General features: G+C 42.5%; 1 protein-coding gene and 1 long non-coding RNA gene across 2 annotated transcripts in view; one reads left to right on the top strand and one right to left on the bottom strand.

Moving 5' to 3' along the window:
• The window catches only part of VPS13D (vacuolar protein sorting 13 homolog D), a 240,357-nt gene that overhangs the window by 140,047 nt on the left and 74,914 nt on the right, over positions 1-25,396 (top strand). The window contains exons 61-65 of the mRNA XM_077899583.1: positions 4,740-4,889; positions 5,726-5,822; positions 7,833-7,981; positions 18,227-18,361; positions 19,452-19,619. Coding sequence (XP_077755709.1) covers positions 4,740-4,889; positions 5,726-5,822; positions 7,833-7,981; positions 18,227-18,361; positions 19,452-19,619 — 699 coding nt within the window. The remainder of the gene's footprint in view (positions 1-4,739; positions 4,890-5,725; positions 5,823-7,832; positions 7,982-18,226; positions 18,362-19,451; positions 19,620-25,396) is intronic.
• On the bottom strand, positions 4,782-9,474 carry LOC144314927 (uncharacterized). Its single transcript, XR_013380778.1, has 3 exons — positions 9,153-9,474; positions 8,970-9,028; positions 4,782-6,127 (listed from the first exon to the last, which is right to left on the bottom strand). It is a non-coding gene; the product is annotated as an uncharacterized LOC144314927 (long non-coding RNA).

Below are 25,396 nucleotides of genomic sequence, written 5' to 3'. Positions count from 1 at the left end.
TCAGCCTAGGATTCTGTGCCCAGTGAATATATCTTTCAAAAACTAGAATGAAATAAAAATGCTTTTAGACGTGCAAAAGCTAAAAGAGCTCATTACCAGCATCATGCTAAAATAATAATAATAATAATAATAACATTCAGGCAGAAGGGAATGGTAGTAGCTGGAAATCTGGATCTATACAGAGGAATGAAAAGCACCTGGAATGATAAATACACAGGTAAATAGTATTATTTTCTAATCTTTTAGATCTCTTTAAGAGATAACTACTTAGACAAAACTGACAGCACTATATTTTGGAGTCTATAACACGTTAGGGTAAGAATGACAATAGCATGAAGCAGGGGTAGGGGAGAAGTGGAAGTATGTTAACTGTAATGTTCTTAAAAGCAAAGTAGTCTGCTATGATTTGAATGTAAACTGGTAAGTTAAAGATGAGTACCATAAACCCTAAGGCAACAAAGAGCTACAACTGATAATCCAACAAAGGAGAGAAGATGAATAACCCAAGAGAAGGCATAACAAGCAGAAAACATGGGAAAGAACAGATGAGACAAATAGGAAACAAATAGCAAGATGGTAGACTCATTCAAACCTAACTGTACCAATTAAATAAACATAAATGTTAATAAACACCTCCAACTGAAAGGCAGAGATGATCAGATTGGATTAAAAATCGAGTTCCAAGTATGTGCTGCCTCCAAGGAACATAGTAAATTAAAGACACAAATAGGTTAAAAAGAATGGAAAAAAGACGTACTGAGCTGGAACTAGTCCTAAGAAAGTGGGAACGGCTAGATTCCTGTCAGAATCTATTACAGAGCAAAGCATGTTAACAGGAATAAGGAAGGTAGTTTCCTAATGATAAAAGAGATGGTTTATCAAGAGGATATAACGATCCCGACTATTTATGTACCTGAACGTAGGGCTTTGAAATACAGGAAGCAAAAACTGATAGCAGTGAAAGAAGAAATGGACAAGTACACGATTATAGTGGAAGATTTCACTACTCTCTCTGAATAATTGATAGAATTATCAAATAAGCAGCAGCTCATCAAAGGCATATGAGACTTGAATAGCACTGCCAGCCAAGTAGCCCAATTGACGTTTATCCAGCAGCCCACCCAGCAACAGCAGAAAACATGTTCTTCCCCAGTGTGCAGGAAACTTCCAAGAGAGACCATATTCTGGACCAGAAAGCAACGCCCAAGTGCAAAAGGATTCAAGTCACACACAGTCTATTCTCTGATGACAACGGAATCAAAGTAGAAATAGCAGAAAGATAGTTGGAAAAGTCCCCCAGATGATTGGAAACTAAAAAACACACTTCTGAAATAGCTCAGAGATCAAAAAAGAAATCAAAAGAGAAATTAGAATATATTTGAACTGAATAAAGACAAAAACACAACATGTCAAAGTTGGTGGAACGCTCCTGGACCTGTACCGAAGGGAGATTTATAGCTGTATTAGAGGAGAAAGTTCGGGAAACTATGGACTCAGGTATCATCTTAAGAAACTAAACAACAACAAAGTAAGTCCCAAATAAGCAGAAGAAAGGAAATAAAACTAAGAATCCCAGTGGAAATCACTTCAGTGATTCACTTTCAGTGAACAACCATGGAAAAAAAGGAGGAAATGGGTCAAAAGCTGTATCTTTGAGAAGATCAGTTAAACTAACAAACTTCTAAGGAGTCTGATCACGAGAGAAAAAAGAGAAGACACAAATCACTAATACCAGGAGAAGGAGAGGTGCCAGACAAGCCAAAAACTTGACAGTTGTCTGGGGGACGGAGCTTTTGGGAGGAGCTGAAAGCTTGTCCTGTCCCCGCACTGGCCACTGGGTTGTGTGGCTGGCTCTTGACTTTCAAGGCCACTGCAGACCTGGGGAGGGGACCGTGGGAATGCCACAGAGCTGGCCGTTCATGCTGCCTTTCAGCTAACTTTCTCCAGTAAATGACCCCTGGATTGTTGCAAGCGTTTGGTTAACTTTCAGAGCTCTGATAAGGTTGATTTTGACAGTTTCCATTAGAGGGGTTTTTTTTTGTTTGTTTAAGATTTTATTTATTTATTCATGACAGAGAGAGAGAGAGGCAGAGACACAGGCAGAGGGAGGGGGAGAAGCAGGCTCCACGCAGGGAGCCCGACACGGGACCCGATCCCAGGTCTCCAGGACCACACCCTGGGCCAAACCGCTGGGCCACCGGCGCTGCCCTCCGCTAGAGTTTTGTTGTCATGCCGTCAAGACAGCTGTTCTGTTTGTAGCATCATGCTTGCAGCTTTTCTTTCCAGCTGCCAGCAGGATTAATGTGTCCAGGAAACCAGTTCCTGGTAAACATTTCCAGAAGAAGGATCCAAAGACCTAGACTGTGGTTCTTTCCCCAGGTGGGCACCCTGTGTTCCTCCTGGAAGTGGGCAGTCTGTGCCCATCTCCAGGGTGTCCTCCTGCGGACCCATGCACTGCTGTCCATACCAAAACTCCTTTCAGAAAAATGTTTTCTTTTGTCTTATATCACAAAGAGCAAATTGTTCAGGCTAATCACATCCCATTTGATTGAGGACAGATAGAAAGTTATTATCTTTGTCTTTTTTTTTTTTTAACCTCAGAGAGAAAATTCAAGGAGCCATTTGAGCTTTGTGAATTTCATTAACTTTTTAATCAAAATTTTTTTTTCTGCTATAATACCTCTTGATTTAATGTGGGCTGTAAGTCATAGAAAGTAAACAGATTTGAGAGTTTACTATGATGACAGCATTGGGAGAAAGGACGTTTAAAAATAGAAAATAATGGTCCCGTCCTTAGGGAGCATCTAATCTAATTGGCAGAATAAAACTAGAATTCATAACTCTTATACATCTTGTATCAAATGTGTTTGGGGAAAGAATAAAGGAGAGGTTAGAGTAAGGTGAGAACTTTTGTGTTTCCTCTATTGGATATGACAGGTCATTCATTTAGTGAGTAAATTCTTAGAGCAGCAGCAGTGCCCCGGGCATGGCACTAGGCTCTAGCGATACAGCCGTGACTCAGAAGATGAAGGCTCAGCTTCCTTTGGGCTAATTACAGCCTCGGGAAGGAGGCAGCCTGTAAGGTCCCAAGCAGGCGAGTATAATGATTGGCACCAGTGGGAATTGCTAAAAAGAATACAGAAGGATGGTGCTACTCTTTAGGTGAAGTGGCCTGGGAAGTTCCTCCCGAAGAAGTGAGAGCTGAGCTTGAAGGAAGAGAATGAGTGCAGAAGGATGTTAGGGTCAGAAGCTTTCCCTCAGAATTCAGACTCTGAGAGGAGAGTTGCCCCCCTTTTGGGGAATAGCCAGCAGGCTCATGTGTGGGGGTTGTAGTGGACCTGGAGGGGAGTGCTGTGTGCTAAAGACGGGGAAGTAGGCACTGTGTGTCATGGCAGGCTGTGGAGGCGTGGCGAGAAGTTTGGTTTCATCCCAAGAGGAAAGGAAGCCACTGACAGACAGATGTAAAGGGAGGAGGGACATGACTTGATTTGTATTTTTGAAAGATCACTTTGCTGCTGTGCAGGGAGTACACGATCAGGGCAAGGATGGAAGTAGGAAAATGTGTTCACGGTCCCTCACCCTTATCTCAGCAGCTTGAGAGCCAGCCGGCTCTACAGGTGGCTGCGTGGCAGGCCGTGTGGCATAATGGGAGGGTCACAGTATTTGGGGCCAGAAACACCTCCATTTGAGTCCCAACTCTTCCGTTTCACTTAGCCGTGTGAATGTGGGCAAGTGATCTGAGTTCCCTAAGCTTCTGTTTACTCGTTTGTAAAATGGGGAGGAATAATCTTAGCCTTTAGGGTTGTAGTAAGGGATGTGCTAAGTAATGTGTGGGAAGTACACACAGAGGTTCCCAACGGATGTTCTCTTCCCTCATCCTGATTCGGAGCTTTGACACAAGCAAGTGGGGGTGGGTGCTCCCCGCATGAGCCTTTTGCCGTCCACAACCATAGCGCGGTGCAGAGTGCACACTCAGCTATGGTGCTGACGGCTGTGGGCGAATAGAGCAGTGCCTGATGCCGCTTCATCATTTCATTCCCAACAGGGACTCGACTTTGGGAAAGGCCGCTATTTGCATTTGGTGGCCAGGCAAGCACTGATTCCCTAGTTTTCCCGGTCTGGTGTCGCTTCACTTCATTCATCTGTATCCTAGTGGTCAGGAGCACTGGGCTTGGGGTCAAGGGGCTCTCTCCTCAGCTCCTTCATCTGTGCCATAAGGAGGCGGTGGTTAGGGCTGCAGTGGGACCCTGACTGCAGTAACTCTTGACAGGTGTCCTGTGACTCAGATCCTGCATCAGGCTAGCTTGGTGCTTGGCACATAGTATTCACCTCATAAAGGAGAGCTTCTGTTGCCATCCCTACTGCAATTAGTGCTGCTCTGCAGCGAGAATGAATTTTTTTTTTCTTTTAAAGGTTTAATTATTTATTCATGAGAGACAGAGAGAGAGAGAGAGAGAGAGAGAGAGAGAGAGGCAGAGACACAGGCAGAGGGAGAAGCAGGATCCATGAAGGGAGCCTGACATGGGACTCAATCCCGGGTCTCCAGGATCACGCCCTGGGCCGAAGGCAGGCGCTCAACTGCTGAGCCACCCAGGGATCCCAGAATGAATTTTTCTAGAGCAAAATGGCAGCAGTACTTTCTCTGAGTGTCCTGCATAGGATGAGACCCCACTCAGTGGTAGCTGAGAACTGAGCAGTTGTCTGTTCTTGTTTTGTTTTGCTGCTTTTTCATGTGCCAGGTGGACAATCAGCTCATTGGAACTACTCAGCCCTTCATGCTCTATGTGACTCCCCTGAGCAACGAGAATGAGGTCATCGAGACCGGCCCTGCCGTGCAAGTGAATGCAGTAAAGTTCCCCAGTAAGAGCGCACTGACCAACATCTACAAGGTAGGCTGAGGGGAGAGCCTGGTGGGCTTGGCATGGTGGCAGGAGGCTGATGGGTTCCCTCACAGCTGAGTCCCTGAACAGCAGTGCGGGGTGTGGCTGGAAGTTGTCCTGTGGACTTAACTCCGTGGTGTAGAGGGATTTACAATAACTGCTCTTAGCACCTTGTATTCTCAACTGTGGCTTCGACTGCATGTGAGAGTGCCCAGTTTGTAGGGGCGGAGCCTGTATTTGTCAGAGTAAAAAGTCTCTGTGGGAAAGCATAACATCTTCCAGATTGGTCAGGACCAGGCATGATCCAGATGTGTTATTAAAATAGAATAATTAGAAAGGGAGTGGTAGGAGGGGTCTGACCTCGGGACAGATGTCCTCCCACATAAGCTAACACGCTGTTTAATAAAAGCATGTTGTTCAAAAGAGATAAACTTTCTTTCCTGGAGAATTTTTCACATATGAGTGAGCTGATAACGGCAGCAAATTCTGGAAAAGTGGGAGCTAAGAGGTTGCTTCCATATTTCGGGCCTCTGTCACCATTACCAGTGGGGGCCCTCCAATCCTACTGCTCCTTAAACTAGCTGCTGTCCATGTGAGCTCAGCACCATAACCCTGTCCACCGCAGCCCATCTGCAAGCGCGATCCTGACTAAGGAGATACAGATGCCCTGGAAACCAAACAGTAGGGTGGCAAACTGTATTAAACCTCTCCTGGAATTTTTGGCTAATGATGACAATGTAGAGAGAGATGAGCCAGAAATCATTTGGCGATGTGTCCTTCTTAATGGCACAGATGAAAATTCCTTCTGGTGTTTACACTATTAATCAGAATTTCTTTCTCTCTAGCATCTGATGATCACAGCTCAGAGATTCACGGTGCAAATTGAGGAGAAACTGCTCCTCAAGCTGCTGAGTTTTTTTGGCTATGATCAAGCAGAATCAGGTACGTCAAATGTTCTAAGTTTGTGTCTGGGAACTGACCCAAGAATGGCATTTTTTAGTTTGGTTGTGAAGATGGGTAGCCTCTGAGTGCCCGACAAGCTCCCTTTCCACCTCAGAGCTCGAGCTCAGAAGCTGAGGCCTGTGTCTCAGCGGCTTTTTCCAAGTTCGGTCTATTGATGGGGGAGGAGGGCTGATGGCTGATGTGGACACGGAGGAAGCTTTTTGGAGTTGTCCTGGGGTACCCAGGGTTAAGCCTTTGGGAAGCAGCATACTTTTCCTCTTCGCTGTGGATTTTTTTTGACTCATCTGTTTGAGGATAATAGAAATGATGTTTGTCATTTAGCAAAGCACTTTGCTTCTTAACCTTTGTTTAGTAAACAGACTCTGGGCAAGAATCAAATCCCTTCGGCCGTTCCTTTGGTTTATGCGAGGACAAAAAATTGGCTAGCCTTAACTTCTTAACTTTTTACATCCATGCCTGTATGCCTCAGTGTCATTACCAAGCTTCCTAGCTACTTGACTCTTTGGAGAGGGGAGTGAGAGAAGCTCTTGGAAACCCTCCATGTTCCAACAGTCACTACAGAAATCATGTAGCTTTTGTTTCTGTATTTTAGTTTCCTCCTCATCGCCTTTGTAAGATTGAATATAGAGCTTAGAAAGAAGTCGGTAATACTTAGTCTTTTGAAGACTAAATTGCATACTAAGCCTAAAGACATGGTAATATGGACTTGTACATTTATATGCCCACATGGGCTAGAGAAAAAAAAATCACTGGGGGACATGTGTGCATATGTATATACTTACACACCATGCAAGAAAAATAATTTTGCTCTTTAACTCAGACATAGAATTTAAACGTTAAGTGTACTTGGAATCAAGAGCAAGATCCTGTCTGCTTAAGACTGTGTTTTCCACTTTGGGTTGGAACACTGGTGTTTATTTGTATTCAGACAGCCAGTTGAGGGTCTGCCTGCCGGGTAGCCAGTCTCTTTTGGCACCTTCCTGGGAAGTTATACTTTAAATTTTACTGGACGTGCTTTTCTTGTAAGTTGCTCTAAATAAATTTCTTACCAAGCATTGTATAGTTGATTTAGATGTTTGTAAGCTCCTGGCCTGTCTTTTCCTGGAGCATCTCCTCCACTTTCTCTGGCCGTTTCCGTTCCCTGAATACAGATAGGCAGGTCTCTGTGGCAGTGACATTTTCTAAAACCTAGTCCCTTGTTTTCTATAAATAGAACCATAATAGCTTATAGTATACATTGGTTTGTTTGTTAGGCAGACCTGTACAGTCTCCTTGGTTTTATTTCGAAGGCACATAAAGCCAAGTGAAAATGGCTGACCAGAGGGTGTGGGCACAGGAGCAAGTGAAAGAGCACATTGCCATGTGCCAGCTCGTAGTACTCCTTTTCACTTACGAGAAGTAAAAAAAAATCTGCCTTGACTCTGCTGCTTTCCCAAATGCCCACCATTTGGGAAAGAGGGTGCTTATTGTCATGACGTCAGTGCTTTATAGCCTACAGCCTGTTTCTTTTTAAAGGCATTCTGTTTCACTCAGATGCGTTATTTAATTGGTCATGTTCATTATGATTCAGTTAAACTCTACTCCAATGGATGATATTTGGATATCATCTTATGAAATAAATTCAGATAATCTGGGTCATTAATGACAAGCGTAACAGCAGGGTTTTAGAAAACTCATAGCCAGCAAACACACCCATGACCTCTGGCTTCCCCACCTGCATGATTTTTTCCAAAGATGAGATCTGCCAGATGGCAGAGAGTCACAAATCAAAAGATTAGGCTGTTGTACTTTTTGATAAGCAACATGAAACAGATCTCTTTTGCAAAGAAATGGCATCAGGATACTGTACGTATCACCAAATCCTGAAAAACTAAACTTAGAGAGATGTGTACATTTTCTATGAATTTTTTTTCAATGTTAGCATTTGAATCGTGAGACTTCAGGAGACTTTCTTTTTTTTTTAAATTCACAATTTTACTCTTGTACTAGAGGTGGAAAAGTATGATGAAAACCTCCATGAAAAGACAGTTGAGCAAGGTGGAACACCAATTCGATACTACTTTGAAAATCTCAAAATCAGCATTCCCCAGATCAAGCTGAGTGTGTTCACTTCCAACAAGCTACCATTGGATCTTAAGGTAAGCTGATATCTGGATAAGTTATTTAAATGACTTTCCCTGTAAGAGAATAAGTGTGTTTACTATTTGCGTTTTCTGTCCAGGATCATTGTTTATAGCAGACATTTTTATAGGTTTCCCTTCTTGAAGGTTTGACATATACATACCATATATACACGCGTATACACGCGTATATGTATACGTACTTTTTAGAAAACATTTAAGTAAGACTGCTAAAGATTGAGGAGTAATGAGAGTAAACAGAATCACATAAAACTCATCTGCCATCTTCTTAGCTCTTGACTTATTAGCTCAGTGAGGTAAGAGCCTACTTTCCTAGGGCCACTACCAGATTCAGGAGAAAAGCTACAACCAAGATAATACCTTCCTTTTGTGCCCAAGACCTGCCTGCCCTCTTAGTTCTCTCCTCATCAGTATCTATCTCTTTGTGAATGGTTGACACTAGAAATGTCAGCCATCTTCAAGGAACATACTGGCCACGTACCACTGAGGTGTGACCTCACATACCACCATGATCAGAATGTGACGTGCCTGCAGATCATCCTGGTCCTCACTTGGCAGATACAGCCTGAATTCTGTCTTCATTTGCTGTAATAAGATCTATTTTAATGAAGGGATGGGGCTGGGATTCAAATGCAAGCCTATGTGACTGTGCTATACTATACCGTATATTATCTACCCCCTAGAAGATAAGGCATCAGAGAATTTTAGAGCTGTAAGAGTCCTCAGTGATCCCCTTGCTCAGTGAACAAGCCTGTTGGCGTTCAAAGCATTCTTTAACTCAAGCCTGTGTAGATAGGCCATGATGGGAGCAGGAAGAGGCCCCAGGTGGTTGTTCGAAAGTCTTTTCTTAGACTGAGTCTAAATCTGCCTCGCTGCAGCTCAGACCTATTGCTTCCAGTTCTTTTCCTTTGTTGACCTTGAAGATGGTTGTCAAGGCATTCATCCCCCTACTAACCACCAGCCCAGGACGTGTCCACTGACTCACCCTGCCTCCTTTCAGATGCTGCATGATGGCCTCTCTTCTGAACAGGGATAGCTACAGACCTGAAAAAAAATAATAATAAGTGTGGAGTCATATAAATTCAGATGCCTACCGGGATTATGCTAGCAATGTAGCAAGTGAAGCAGTACTGTGGGGACCGTTGCATGTCGGCTTTGCTCACTTCACCTGAAGGGGCAGCTTCAGCTCAGGTCCCGCCAGTTGCTGTCTCACAGGGTAACATGAACCCAGTGTTGCTGGATCTTCAGATTTTTCAAGTGAAGCCGGAAATCTGGACTTTTATGTGGAATCTACTGGTTTTGAAACGTTGGCCACCAGTTTGAGTTGTTTTCTTTAAAAACGTTTTGGGTCTAACAAAACACATGTGCAGGCCTCCTGTGGCGCGTGGTTTGCCAACTCACAACTTCTAAAATAGACCTGTAGGTAATGAGACAGTAGTCTGGTGAACACTAGATCATACTAGATTGGGATGGAGCAAGAGCGACTGCTTCATTTTGATGGCAAGCTGGGGATGAGCAATTGGGAGTGCCAGTAGGGACCAGAGGAGCAGGAATTGCTTTGCAACCGTCTTGAGAACAGCGCCGTGTGCCCTTTCCAACAGACTCTCCTGTCTGCTTGATTGGCTTTAATTTCATGTTTCCCAGGAGACTAAAGATACTTATAATTAGCATGGGAGTGGGGGGAAAACCATGGGAAAACCACTATCTTGCTAATATCCACAAGTATCCACTTGACTTATGTGACCCCTTGGAATGGGTTTGTTTGATAAAGTATATATTCCCCCAGAACACTTGGCACTCACCCAACAAACCAATGTTAAGCATTTCCTGAGAGTTAAGGACTTCTTGTTTTTTAAATCATCTTACTTAGAAACACAGACACCTAACTATTCCTTTCAAATTGCTCCCAGCAGAAAACTTTCCCCCAGACTGACAAATGCAATATGATTTCCTACAGTTGAAGTAGCTCCAGACCCCAGTTATATGGTACCGATGCTTGCATGTACGCTCTGCGAACAATAAACTGGGAATCCGTTAAGTCGAATGTTTCACTTGGCATTGTACCGAAGGAACATTTTGAAGACATTTTCAAATGATCGTTAAAGAAATCCAGTGGAACAGCCGTGTCTTGAGGCGTGGGGCGGGGGGTACCCCGAATGGGGCACATTAATGTTTCAGGCAGGGTGCTGGGAATTGGGACTTCAGAGTTAAATTCTAAGCTTGTGGAAGTCACCATTTCACCGTGTCTCGAGTTCTCCTAGTGGAGTCTGGGGCTCATAAAATAATGTCATTTATTCAAAGAGTTTCCTAACAGAGTAATATCCCTTTATTAGTAGCTCTTAGGAAGAGCAATATGCTCTTTGAGATGAATATGTAATGGCTAAAAGTATGTGCTTAGGGAATGGAGTGCTATCCCAGAGCAGGAATCGCAAGAGTCTGACTAAAAGGTAACCATGTCTTTGGTATTGAAGGAATAATTATCTTGATTCTCTTGACTGCAGGCCAGAAGTGAGGCTGTCAGAAGTCTCAGAGGGAAGTCTCTTCAGGTTTACACTGAGGGTACATTATTGCCAGATATAGTGTCTGTTCAGAAGGACTCAGAGCAGTTTCCCATCTGCTATCTCGATTGGATTCCTTCCTCTGTGATGGGAGAAGGGGGAGATAATAGTTCCATTTCACAAATGCAGAGACATTCCTCCCTGCCCCCCTTCTCTCCATTATTCTCCCAGGCGCGCATGTTAGAGACTAGCAGGGTAAGATCGAAAAACGCCAGGTAGCTTATATGTACTTTGGGGTTTTTTTGAAAGATCAAAAGAAGCCAGGAGCCTTTAAAAGGTTTCACGAGGTGGCCTACAGCAGTCCTTTTCCCATTTAGAGCATTGGGGTATTACAAAAGAAGGGCTTTAATTGAGCAATCTAGTTTGGAAGAAAACCCACATTTTAATGGTCAGAGAGCAAGAGGGTGGGGGTGAGGGGGAATTTCAAACAAAGACACTATTTAAAAAGCCTAAAACTGTCTTCTCAAAGGCTTGAAATAATTTGTTGGGAAACTTCAGACCCTTTACTTTTTTCCTCCCCTCCCTAAATAAAAACCAGATTTGTTAAAAGGAAAAAAGATCCAGTATTGTTAATTGTATTTCAGAAAGTGCCAGAGAGGGAAATATCCCTGTAGTTTTAAACACTGTCCCAGGAGGGAAATGGGCAAATACCCTGCTTCACATAAACAGTCTCTATGTACCATAAATAAACCTTTAAAGAATGAATTCCAGACAGTTCTGTTTAGTGCAGGATAAACTAAGAAAGGAAAGGACGTGGCCCAGGGACTGGCTTGTGATCTGAGACCTTATGGCATATGGACAGGTATTTCTTCTTTCAGCTCTCTAAAGTTTCTGGAAAACTTCAGCAGTTTTCATCTGGTAGAGGTAGGACTAGACAGTTTCCTAGTTTTATTAGGAACTCCTGAGCACAGATTGCTGTCTCTAGAATCTGTATAACAGGAAGCTGTCTGCCACTTGAATAAATAAGCATCAACTTTGTATACTACTGTATTTGATTAGTCATTTAGTTACTACAGGAAAAAAGTCCTGCTTATAGCTCTTTCCCTCTCATCTGGTCTACTTGGACTGACCAGAACAACCTGAAGGTGGCAGAGTGATTCACCCCCAAAGGCTGAATCTCCACTCTTGGCAACTGTGGGAGGCCCACAAGCAGTAAAGGACGAGGTGGAGATCATTTTTACCAAAGGACCGGAGTATCTCCTCGGAAGTACATTAGCCATTCAGAAAGGGGAGAGTGTCTCTCGTGAGGGCTTTGACAACTTGGTAGAGGCTTCCGAGTCTTTGCTACTGTGTACGGTTCCTTTTCTTCGGTATTTGGTTGCAATGAGGAAGCTGGGCTAAAAAACCTTTTGCCTTAAGCCTTTGTTTGGATCTCATTTCCTCTCCTCTGAGAAGAAAGTAATACTCAGAGTTGTGCTGGCAAAACAAACTGCTCAGCTGATGTCAGTACCTCTCCCGGCTGTTTACTGTATGGCTCGAAGCAAAGGAGTTCAGCCGACCAGGCCTCACCTCAGTTTCTCCTGTCACCGCCACGTGGATGGGTGCAGCATGCATGAATGAATAGCAGAAGGTTTTTTAGGGGAATAGTATCATCCTCCATCCTGGTCTTCACACTTCCCACCTGATGGGTGGGTACTGTAGTGAAAATGAGCACTTTCGAGCCTAAAACTTCCCAGTAACTAACTGCATGAGTGTAGGTCATCCACTTAACATTTCTCTGGTTTTCTTTATTTTCAAAGTGAGAGTGTTGGGCTGAATTACTGTGTTAGGCTGAATTAACCTAAGAATACTCTTAATCTCACATTCTTTAGTGGGAGGTTACTAGTGACCCCCCAAGGGCCCGGATCCAGGGCCTTTTTTCTGTAGGGTCCTCTGCCATATTCGGTGTTGCTGACTCCCCATTCCTTTCTGGTTCTCCCCTTATTCTTCTGTTTGTTTCTTTGTCTTCACAGCTTTCTTTTCCTCTACTTCTCCTGACCCATCTGTTTAGGGGTCATTTTTTCCTCTGTGAACCACACCGTCTGGTCATATCCCCTTGCCCGTTTTAAAAATCATATTATTGATCTTTTACCACCTGTAATTTTAGAAGCTCTTTATATACGGTTGGTCTTTGATATGAGTTGCAAAGTTTCTTTCTTCAGCTTTTCAATTGGCTTTTTACTTTTGATGTATGTATGAACCACACGAAAGCCTTCTATTTTTATGTCATCAAATTTACCAGTCCTTTGCCTGTTTGAATCTGTATTTGAGTTCCCAAAAAAGTTTCCCCATTCTCTGGTTTTAAAACATCCCATCTATATTTTCTTCAGTTATAACAATCTCATTCCAATAAAAGATGCTACCAAAAAAGAATTTAAGGCAGCCTCTGAAAATGCATGCTAAAAGATGAAAAAATAAGGGAGAAAATAGAAAGTGCATGAAGTTGCGCAGGAGGTTTTACTATAAAGACATTTTGATTCACTGGGGAGTGTATAGATGTTTTAGTTACTGCTGTTAGACCAACTACATAGCCAATTGGAAAAATACAAAATTAGATTTGTTACTTATATCCTAAGGAGAGATTCCATGCGGATCAAAGATTTACTAACATTAGCATGAAAAAGTATTTTCACATTCAAAGAAGAAGAGTATTTTGCGTGCTGTCTAAAATCCTTAAGAGATCAATCTTATTAAACAAAATATAATTGGAAAATAGACCATATCCAGAAATTGTTAATTGGTTTATAGTGGAGCCAGACTAGCTGAGAATTGCAAGAAAGGCTTGATAGAAGAAAACCCCCAAAGGTCTATTTGAAAGTGCTGGAAATCTACCAGGACATCTAGGACTTGAGGGTCCAAGATTTATGTGAGGAAGGAAACTCAATAAAGTGAGCCCAACATTTGCTTTGCTTTTATTCTTGAGATAATCTTAATCTATAAGTGGCATGTGGAGAAATGCAGAGAAGTTAAGCAGAAGGCAGCTGCCAAAGGCAGAGAGTCTGAGTAAGGCTCTTGGCAGTCTCATGGGGCTGGCATAGCAAACATTAGCTACTAAGAGAGCTGGTAATCGAAAGAGGGGCTAATATCTTACAGAGAAAGGACAGACAGGAAAGAGCCCCTAGTAGTCTGAGCTGCTGTATATTTTGAGGCAGGTGCCAATTTCTAGGTAACCTAGTCTGAGAGAGGCCAAGATGAAAGTGGCAGTCAAGAGGCAGGAAAACAAAGTAGACCTTCTAGCAGTTTTCTGGTGCTGGGTAGTTAAAAGTGGAGGAATGGACCACTGATACTATATGAGGCCTTATAAAGACTAAAATAGACCAGGAGTCACAAAGACTGAAATCCAGCCTTGAGAAAGCCCAAATCCTGATTGGATGAAACCTCTTTTACTGCCTGCTAGAAACTAAAGACTCATCCATAGTATCTAAAAGTTTTCATAGAAAATGCTATATTCAGTCACAAATTACAGGGCCTACCAAGAGAGGAGACCAAGATTAAAAACAAACACTAGAAGCAGACCCACAGATAACCCAAAAGTTGGCATTATCAAACACAGAATTTTAAAGAATAAATGTAAGTGTGCTCAAGAAGTTTACCAGAAAACTATAATTTATATATATGTATGTATGTACGCGCGTGTGTGTATATGTGTGTGTGTGTGTGTGTGTGTGTGTAAAAGATTTTATTTATTTATTCATGAGAGACACACACACACAGAGGCAGAGACACAGGCAGAGGGAGAAGCAGGCTCCATGCAGGGAGCCCGATGTGGGACTCGATCCCAGGTCTCCAGGATCAGGCCCTGGGCTGAAGGTGGCGCTAAACCACTGAGCCACCCGGGCTGCCCTATAATTTATATTTTGAAAATAACCAAATAAGGTAAATTTATAGACCAGAATTTTTTCATGAACATAGAAGTAAAAAATCTAAACAAAATATTAACAAATTAAATACAGCAATGTAGAAGAAGGAAAATATAATTAAAATGGATTCCAGGAATGCAAATATAAGTATTTTCAAATAAATTATGTAATTTACCACATCAATAAAATGAAAAGAAGAAAAAATATGGTTATCTCAACAGTTGCACTAAAGCCTTTTGAGAAAATTCAGCATCTATTTATGATAACTCAGCAAGTAAATAATAGAAGGGAACTGCCTTAACCTGATAAAGTATATCTATAAAAAAGCTATAGCAAACATACTCAGTGGTGATATATTGAAAGCAGGGAAGGTATCCATTATCACTTCTGTTCACTGTCATGCTGGAGATCCTAGTCAGTGAAATAAGGCTGGAAAAATTACAGAAGAAATAAAAGAAATAAATTGTATAAGAACTGGACAGGAAAATGAAAACTTTCTTTACAGAGAACATGAATATGTAGTTAGAAAAATCTAAAAGAATGCACAGATAAATTATTATCTGAATGAATAAGTAAATTTACAAAGGTCACTGGACATAGTGTACAAAAATCAATTGTATTTCTACATGTCAGCAACAATTATGGAGAAAAAGGAAATTTGCAGGATCTAGTTTACAAAAGAGTTAAGAAAACATCAAATGTAATATTTTTATCTATTGCTGTGTGACAAACTACTCTAAAACCTAGTGGTTCAGAACAGTCACTTTATTTGTTCACAGTTCTATGGGTCAGCGATATAGGCTGGACTCTGTTGAATGCTGCTTCTGCTGGACTCACCTGTGGTTATTCATCTGGCAGTCGACTGAGATTGACTGGTACATGATGACCATACTCACATGTCAAGTGTTAGGTGTTGGCTGTCAAAAGAACCTCCTTGCACATGGACTCTCAGCTTCTTCACATGCTGGAGGTGGCAAAAAGGGCAGAACATGAGCTCCAAGGCTCCTGAGGCCTAGGCTCAGCAGTCACACAGTGTTACTTCCACGCATTTTCTTGGTTGAAGCAAATTACAAGGTCAGCACAGATGAAATAGTCTCTACTAATGGTACAAGATGTAAAGAAGATATGGCCATTTTTAATCTACTACAGATACCTAGGAATAAATCCAACAAAGGTGTATATAAGACCTTTGCATGAAAAACAATGTAACATTAAGAGAAAAGAGAACTAAATAGATAAGGGGACATACCACATTGATAAGTTGAAAGATTTAATACTGTGAAGTTGGCATTTCTCTTCAAATTAGTCTATAGATTCAGTGCAATCTTGATGAAAATTCCAACAACTTTTTGTGGCAGATTGACAAGCTGGTTCTAAAATTTATTTGAAAATGAAAAGTGCAAAGAATAACCAGGGTAATCCTGGGGCGGGGAGAAAAGAACAAGGTTGGAGAGCTTATACTATTAGATTTCAAAACTCATTACAAAACTACAGTAATTAAGACAGTGTGGTATTGGTAGAAGACAGGACAAAATGAAACACAAAAGGGAATCCAGGGATGCCTGGGTGGCTCAGCGGTTGAGCATCTGCCTTTGGCTCAGGTCGTGATTCTGGGGTCCTGGGATCGAGTCCTGAATCAGACTCCCCGCAGGGAGCCTGTTTCTCCTTCTGCCCGAGTCTCTGCTTCTCTCTCTGTGTCTTTCTGAATAAACAAATAAAATCTTTAAAAAAAAAAGGGGGGGGGGTTCCAGAAACAGACACATAAACTCAGTTACTCAACTTATGACAAAGTTTATACCACACTGCAGTAGGGGAGAGGGTGATCATTTTAGTGAACATTGCTTAGGTAATTAGATACCCATCTGGGAAAAAAAAATGGATCTTTATTTCTGCTTCACAGCATATAAAAAAAATCAAATCCACATAGATTATAGATTTAAATGTGAAAAGTAAAACAATAAAAAAATTTTTAGTAAGCACAGGGTGTACCTTTCTGACCTTGGTGTAGATAATAATTTAACCAGGAAACAGAAAGCTCTTTTCCTAAAGGAAAAGATTGGTAAGTTGGATTTCATTAAAACAGAATTCTGATCATCAAAACACACTATTTAAAGAGTAATAAATCACAGAATGGGAAAAGATAATTGCAATCAATTGTAGTACATCTGTTCACCAGAGGACTTATATAGAAAATGGGTAAGAAAAACACCTATACCTACAGAGCAATAAGAAAAAATTCGACAACCCACTACAAAAATGAGCAAAAGACTTGAGTAGACACTTCACAAAAACGGATATCCAAATGGCCAATCTGAGTGTGAAAAGGTGCCTCATCTCATGCTTCACCGGGAAAATGGAAATTAAAACCACACTGAGATACCATTATACATCCATCAGAATATTTGTCTTTTAAAAGGCTGTCTAGGGCAGCCCTAGTGGCACAGCGGTTTAGCGCCGCCTGCAGCCCAGGGTGTGATCCTGGAGACCTGGGATCGAGTCCCACATTGGGCTCCTTGCAGGGAGCCTGCTTCTCCCTCTGCCTCTCTCTCTCTCTCTCTCTCTGTGTGTGTGTCTCTCATGAATAAATAAATAAAATCTTTAAAAATAAATAAATAAAAGGCTGTCTATACCGAGTGTTGAGGAGGTAGAACAACAGGAAATTTCATAGACTGCCAGAGAGAGCATAAACCAGTTCAGCTGCTGAGAATGACTGTTGGGCAGTACTGTGTATACGAGGAATGAATGTGTACAGTCTTTGTGACACAGCAGTTCCACTCCCAGGTATATATTCAAGAAAAGTGTGTACAAATGGGCCCCCAAAGACATGTCTGTGAATGTTTTTAGCAGCATTATTCATAATAGCACAAAACTTGAAACAGCATGATTGTTCAATAACAACATGGCCTAATAAAGTGTGTTTTATTCATATATTGGAACTAAAAATGAAAATTAAGCAACTGCAGCTATATGTAACACCCAGAGTACGCACTGATGGTTTCCTTTATAGAGCATTCAAAGCAGGCAGTAGAGGTCAGGATAGTGGTTACCCTAGGGAGGAGGGAGAAGTACCTGGGAGGCCACGGTTGGGAAAGGGAGTGCTTCCTAGATGGGAGTAATCATTTACTCTCTGTCTCCCAGGTGATGGTTACATGGTGGTTGTGTTCACTTTGGGGAAAAAACCATTGAGCTCTACATTTGGTTAGCACACCTTTCTTTTTCTTTTCTTTTCTTTCTCTCTCTCTCTCTCTTTTTTTTTTTTTTTTAGAGGAAAGAACAGAGAGACTCTTTTTTTAAAAGATTTTATTTATTTATTTATTTATTTATTTATTTATTTATTTATTTATTATTTAAAGATTTATTTATTTATTCATGAGAGACACACAGAGAGAGAGGCAGAGACACAAGCAGAGGGAGAAGCAGGCCCCATGCAGGAAGCCCAACTTGGGACTCGATCCTGGGTCTCCAGGATCACGCCCTGGGCTGAAGGCAGTGCTAAACCGCTGAGCCACTGGGGCTGCCCTAGCACACCTTTCTATATGTGTGGTAACTTCAGTCAAAAAAAGTAAAGCACAACATGTATACAGAATAGACCGGAAAGAATTATGCGGTGAAGCTGATAGTGTTTATTTCTATGGATCTATGTTACCTTGGGTGACTTACATAGATATTTTGTGTGAATATTTTACTTTCATAGTTACAGGAAAAATCCTTATTTATAAATATCAAAACCTTGACTCTCATAGGAAAGTTAATGTAACTTGTAGCTTTCATGGAATCCAAAGTTACCGCACCCTGGAAGGCCATCAGATGGCTTACATATGTCATTTCCTTTCCTCCCTAACTAGGCCCTAAAGAGTACCTTGGGATTTCCACTGATTCGGTTTGAGGACGCTGTGATTAATCTGGATCCGTTCACTCGGGTACATCCTTATGAGACGAAGGAGTTCATCATCAATGATATCCTCAAACATTTCCAGGAGGTGAGCTTTGGAGAAGTACTTAGTGGCTGGAACATAAGCAGAATGTTTGTTTTGGTTGTTTGGGAATTTTGGTTACTAAGACATTACTATTGAGAACCCAGTTAAACGTTTGCTGTAAGGGGTCAGGTCACAGCCCATGAAGCCATCTACATCATGAAAGTCCTGAAATGGTGTCTTTGATTTATGAGCTGTCTTGTCCCTCCGAGAACTAGTCTCAGGAGGGGCTCCCACTAGATTAGTCGTAACTCTTAAGAGTTTAATTGATGCTTTAATAACACAAAATACTGTGACTTCTCTATTTATTGGGCATGGGTCTACTTTCAGCAACCATATCAGTGTTCTTGGAGCCTCTGAGATCCTGCCCTAGAGTTGAACTTCAAATTTTTATCAAGTTGGACATTTTCCAATTTGTATTTATTATCCAGACTCTTTGATATTAGATAGGTCAAGATCGTATCAAATTTATTAACTGTCAAAGTTATATATTCTTTTCCCACTTCCTTTTTTCCCTCCTATCTCCCTCTTTTCTTTCTTTGCTTCCTTCCTTGACTTTCTTAGTTGGTGATATTTCCATTCAACTGTTTGGAGAGTGACATAGAGATCCCTGGAATCTGGAATCAGACAGTGGAGAGATGCAGAAAGTGGAAGGTTACTTGGTAGATCTGAACGTGCCCTCTCTATGCACCGCCCCCTCTGCTGATAATGAGGGGAACTATCGCTCCACTCTCCTTCCTCATTTTCCTTCTAGAACTCTCCTGCTGATGATTTCCCTATTTTAGGAACAATGAAGAGTGTAATGTATATACTAATAAATATTTGTAAAGGATATTTCCTGTTGCATAGCTCTTGTTTATTCTTCGAAATGGCTTTGAGGAGTATTTCTGAGTACTGGAAGTCATCTCTGGGGTCCGTGCATTGGGAGACCTTGGGTGGAGCTCATGGAAGGATAGGAGCTTGCAATGGATGCGAATGAAGAGGTTGTTGTGGGTGTGGATGAGAATGGAGGACGAGAACTTTTTGCTCAGGACATTCTACCTGTAGGTATCAACAGGTGCTGGTTCTCATCTCCTCTGTCTGCTCCATTTGACAGGAGCTCCTCAGCCAGGCAGCCCGGATCTTGGGATCAGTGGACTTTCTTGGCAACCCCATGGGGCTTCTGAACGATGTTTCTGAAGGGGTTACTGGACTGATAAAGTATGGAAATGTCGGGGGCCTCATCAGGAATGTCACACACGGCGTATCAAACTCTGCTGCCAAGGTAAGGAAAGAAAAGTGAGATCCATTGTCACTGACCTCGGGAGTCATAGCTGTGAGGCTGTGAGGAGTTGCACATGTGGCCTTTGCTTCCTTGCCCACCTGCCCTGCCTCCCCACCCGTCTGATGACCTGGCACTGGGTCCACTGAGCCCCCCGCGTTATCTCTTCTTCCTCGGGTCCACCACCACTGCCTTTTCCTGGGTTCCGGTTGTCCCCTCCCTGGGTCACTGCACTAGCTCGTCCCACCCCCAACCCGCTGGGCTCCGCTGCCACCTGCACAATGCCACCAGAGTGAACTCGCTTTTGATAAACCTAGGATTTGATTGTGCTCTTCTCCTACCTGAAATCTACCAGTTACTTCCCACAGCTTGCAGGATAAAGTCCGACCTGAAAACTGGCTTCTAGAGCAGCAGAAGGAAGGACAGTGGTATCATTCTCCTGTGTCCTGCTGTCTGGTTGGCTTTTTTGTTCATTGGCCTCTTGTTTGGTAGACATCTTGTTATTCTGCAATTTCTTTTCTGGCAGGAGCTGATTATATGCGTGCAGCTGGGAAAGGAAAGGTAGTTGGAGGGGAGTTACTCTTTGCCTCTGTTTCCCTCTCCTTCCTGTTGGCTCCACAGACTTTCCTCCTGGCAGTTGACCTTCTTGTGAAGGAACAGGGTTTGAGAAGGCACCTGTGCTCTGCTTCCTTCTGCTGGAGCCTGTGTGGCCATGAAATCACAGGTGCCCCCCGTCTGTGAGGCTGTCAAGCTGGCTTTAGCATAGGGAAGCCGTTAGTGGTGCCACATGGGAGGCTGTCTGAAGGGCAGGTGAGAAAGTGAGTTGAGCAACACTTCTGTATTGCGTGGCGATCTTGGTGACGGGGTGTGAAAGCTGGGGATTTATTTCTGTTTTCCACACTCTTTTCTAGAGGTGATAGTTCTTTAGTCAGGTCAGTTTTCAGTACGGTAGTTACGTCAAACAGTATACTCTTTGGCCTGTGTTCAAAACAGACAGCAGAGGAGCAGGAAAGACTTTCTAAATCACGGTTGGGAACCAGACTCAGGTTCAGAGCCTGAATGAGCACGCACACTTCTGCCATGAATCATTCTTCATGCAACCTGGGACCTTCACCCCCACGGCGACGTGAACCATTTTAGCAGTTGCACTCATTGCCCACTGTCCTTTTAGCTACTCAACTTGGCATAAACAGATGCACTTTGATATTCAGTTCTAAATGCCCCAACTGCGAGATTTTATTTAATTTGATGAAATTTTAATTAACATAGGGAAGCCTCTTTGGTCTTATAATTACTTTCTTTGTTTTTGAGGGAGAAATGCACTTACTATTTATTGAGAGACCTTCCTCAACCTTGGATAGAAATGCACCTACCTCACAGGCTCACTATAAGGATAAAATGAGCTAGCACGTTATGAAAACTTTGAAAAATAGAGGCGGGACAAGAGAAATGGGTCCTCACTCTGACTCTTACATTTGCATCCATGTAAAATGTTCAGACTTTAGCCACCAGGGAACCATCAGTGCCCCTGACATGAAAGCCACAGTGTTCCAGGCTACAGAGGAGGAGGGTGTCAGGCACAAAGAGTGGGAGAATCGGACTCCATCCGGGCCAGTTTGGCTGTTAGGAACCCTGTCACTAACCTGCTAGACAAGAATGAAGAAGTTGGTAGCTTGCCTGTGGCCTCTGCGGGTCTCTCCAGAGTTTCTCTGTACCATCCTGGTGAAAAGGGTTGGCCTTTGCTCTATTCTCCCTCATTTATGGAAGTCGCATGTGTTCCTTGGTTCTTCTGCTTCCCCTGGAAAACAATTTTAGAAGCCCGAGCGCCCGCACAAGAAGAGAACCTTCTGCAGAAAGGGGTCGAGTACTCCTTATCCCAGTCCTCACCCCCAAATCAATATGAAGGCCTGTGTGGCCCTGATCAGGCATTTTATTGAATATCAGGCTTTTTTATTGTCTTTGGATTTGCATAGGAGGACTGCCTTCTAGGGCCCAAGGCCTCTTGAATGGGAACCCTGCTCCCTATGTGGTTGGGGTCCTTTTTCATGCAATTCTCTGGCCTTTAGTAAACTAATCAGTGTTGGCATCACAGGCTGCTACTCAGAGGAATTGCTGTGTAAATTTATTTGGATACCAAGAACCCTGGGTGTGTTATAAAAATTAGGCCGAATATCTAAGATGAGAAAGCAAGGAAACTTAACATTACTATTTCTTGTTGGAAATGGTAGCTCCGAAAGCCAGGCCTGTCAACTAAATAGGCACTCAGGTCATCTGTGTTTCTGTATGTATGTAGTTTGGCTAAAGATCTCCATTTTCTTGAAGTTTTGTGGGTTGAAATCAGACCTTTAATGTTGCTTTGGGGGAATGTTTTGTTTGCTTTTGTGTGTACACAAGAGGAGTTTAAGGAAGTGCAAATGACCACAATAATCAACTGTTGGTCTGTGGGAAGTATTCCTTTAAAGAATGCCTGAGTGCTCATGATTAAAGAATGGGGTCAGAAGACAGGACTGCACCTCACCAAGCCCACCAGCCAGGCCCACTTGGCTGCAAAGACCAAAGGGCTTTAGCCATGGTTCTTTGAGCTTTGAGTGGAGTGGAGAAGCTCCATAAACTTCTCGAAAATAATTAGAAATATGATCTACATGTATTATTCTGGAGCAAGAATCTCAAGTTTTCATCAGATTGTCAGGCTCTTTTTTTTTTTTTTTTTTTTTAAGATTTTTATTTATTTATTCATGAGAGACACAGAGAAAGAGGTGGAGACACAGGCAGAGGGAGAAGCAGGCTCCCTGCGGGGAGCCCGATGCCAGACTCAATCCCAGGACCCCAGAATCAGGACCTGAGCTGAAGGCAGATGCTCAACCACTGAGCCACCCAAGTGTCCCAAATCAGATTGTCAGGCTTATGGCTTCCCAAAGATCATACAGCACTATTGCAGACATAGAGTTGTGCACTGGCAGTTGGGCTACCAGGGTTCTAACACTATTCCTGCCTTTTAATAATCTTTTTCTCTGTTAATCTTGAGGTTGTTTTTTTTTTTTTTTCTTTAACCAATGAAAAGATGATGCTAAACTCTGCTGCCCCCACCCTGCCCCGCCCCACCCCGCCCCGCCACACCACTGAGCTGAGGAGAAAAAGAGATGAAGAATGTGAAAACCCAGTGAGACATTAAAAGGGAATTCATTCTGTCACATAAGAAGGTAATAGATCTGCACGTCTTACTTGTCCCTGGATAGATGCTGTGAATTATTCACAACAAATTTTTTATTTCAGTCCATCATATCCATTTCTGCGATTTTTCATTACAATTTGAACTATTATTTAGTTTATTTAATATTAGCCTCAAGAAAATAGACCTAGGAATTAATCTGTGCCCTTTGTCCCCTTGATTTATATGAGCCTTTTCTTCTCATCGCCCAGCCCCCGGACATCTGCTTATGGATTCCAGATATAAGGTGATATGACTTAGGGACTGGCCACCAAGCTGTGAGCATCTGTTCCCTGACTTCCCTGCCTGGTCTTGGCTAAAGGACTCTAACCCTTTGAGTAGAACCTCAAAGATCTGATCCCCTTCTAAGACCATGACAAGACGATTGCTCCTAGAGCCCTTTCCAGGAATAGAATTTATTTAAGAAAAGCACAGCATTTCAAATTCCAGAACCATGTCAAAAGGACAGGTTTTTTTCCTGCTTTTCTGCTCAGGAGATAGAATGGGGAGTATTAGCTCCATTATATAATGGAAGAAACTGAGGCCCGGAGAGGTCAGGTGACTTGCCCAGGGTCAGTCAGGTAACCATAGAGTCAGGACCCGCTCTTCTGCACTAGCACTTCCATTCTCATCTGCAGTTACACTTTTGAGATATTGCTAATGGCTTGATTGGTTCTAGACATGCCTCTCTATATTAAAAACAACAACAAGAAAAACAAAAACAAATAAAAAGGCCTGCCCAGTCTTAGAACGAACTTTGATAGCTTCTAGGAAAACCATCTGAAGATAAATATAAGCAAGTTACATGAGAGAGAAGGGGAAAGAGAGAGACGAGTCTGTCTGGATAGGTTCATAGAAAGCCCAGCTAGGACTTTAGGTAGAATTTTGTTCAGTTCTTCAGTCTCTGTTTGGGGTGCAGTGTACAGAGGAGCCACTTCCCTTCCAAGAGGACCTTTCACTGGCCTTTTGTGCCCAGGAAACCAGATCTGGGTCTGAACGGTGATGCAATGGACCCTGAAGCCAGAGACCCTCAGCCAGCCCCTGCCATCAGCCAGTCTCCGTCGTATATACGGTGACTGTTGAGGGCAGAGGGGTCCATCTGCCTTTTGTTTAAGAAACAGCATTTGTTTGTGTTTGTTTTGTGGGCAGTGTATTTATAAGGCTCAGACAAGGCTGAAAGCACTGTTTATTCAAGGCAGAAGTTTTATCTTTACACAAAAGAATGTACTGAGTGCCTGCCTACATGGATTCTGAAGGGGAAAAGGCAATTTATGACTTGTATCTGTTTTTGTCATTATGTATGACTGCTTCATTTTATAGTTGAGCTGATTATCCCCATAATAGCTTTTCCATGTACCTGCAAGCTAGTCATAGGTGAATGCCTTCTTATAAGTATCAGGGTCTTAGTATATTCAATTGGCACAAAACTTCAAGTTAAATGAATATCAAGTCAGACAGTGCTATATCCCTTAGAGAATGCAGAGTTTTCTGTTTTCAAAATGGCTTTGATCTAAACAAGTCACCCAAGGGATTTCTTTTCCAGCCAAGAGGAGGTGTCTTCAAGTTGTTGTATATAAAGAAATAACTCAAATTCTTGGCAACAGAGTTTTTGTTTTATTTTCCTCTGATAACCTGGAATGCTAAAATGATTCCCTTAGTCTGAACTCTTTTTTGGCTGAGGCAAATCTTAGATGCTGAGTGACCCATCCGTGATCTATCCTGACTTGGTCAAATCTCAGCTATCTGTGAGAGCTGGAAGTGTGTTGGGTGGCATGAGAATCACATGAGTGACCACCAACCCCGGATGTTCCCACTGCCCTACTTAGCAGCCTTGTTCATGAAGCTCAGGGAGTGGGGTCTAGCTGCCCCGTTTTCACTCGAAGCAAGCAGTTCAATAGCCAGAAGCAGCAGGGAGATGCTACTCCCATCGAAGCTCTCTTTTTGAAACAGAAAGTTTGCAAAAGTTCACATTTGTCTTGATGCCCTAATAGTAGTTCAGTTAGGAATCAGGTCCTTAAGTTATCTTCTAAGACTGAACATCTCGTATTTCAGAGGAATCCACTCTGTCTTCCAAAACTTCAGTCTATGTGGTGGAAAAGTATGTCCAGTTGCTAAATTGAAAAGGCAGGAAATATTTGTGTCCCCCAAAGAATAGTGGTTTTCTACCCCAGTGTAAACATGGCGAGTGAAAGAATAATATGTTCAAGGTTCCTTGGGTTGACTGGTTCCCCCCAGAGATGCGGTAGTGATCCCTGTCTGCATTTCAGTAGGATTCATCCAGGACGTGCCCTTTCCTGCAGAGGTGAGAACTGTAACCTATTTTGATAAACACATGAAGGACGAATCAAATTCCGATTCTTGGCAGTAAAAGGTCAAAATACTCCTTGTGGAAGGTCTGTTTTCCTTTACTTCTTTCTCCTTTTTAATCGTTATCTCCAGAAACCGCTCTTCATTTTAAAGGAAAGCTGACTCCACGTGTTTTCTTAGGAGACAGAGGGGACTCTTTGGTCAGTATCATCCTTAAAGATCAGAAAGGGACGTGGCTAATGCAGCCTGCTTTGACTGAGCAGCT

Source organism: Canis aureus, chromosome 5 (assembly GCF_053574225.1).
Source record: "Canis aureus isolate CA01 chromosome 5, VMU_Caureus_v.1.0, whole genome shotgun sequence".
In the NCBI taxonomy this organism is placed as follows: Eukaryota; Metazoa; Chordata; class Mammalia; order Carnivora; family Canidae; genus Canis; species Canis aureus.
This window is presented reverse-complemented; position numbering and strand designations above follow the sequence as displayed.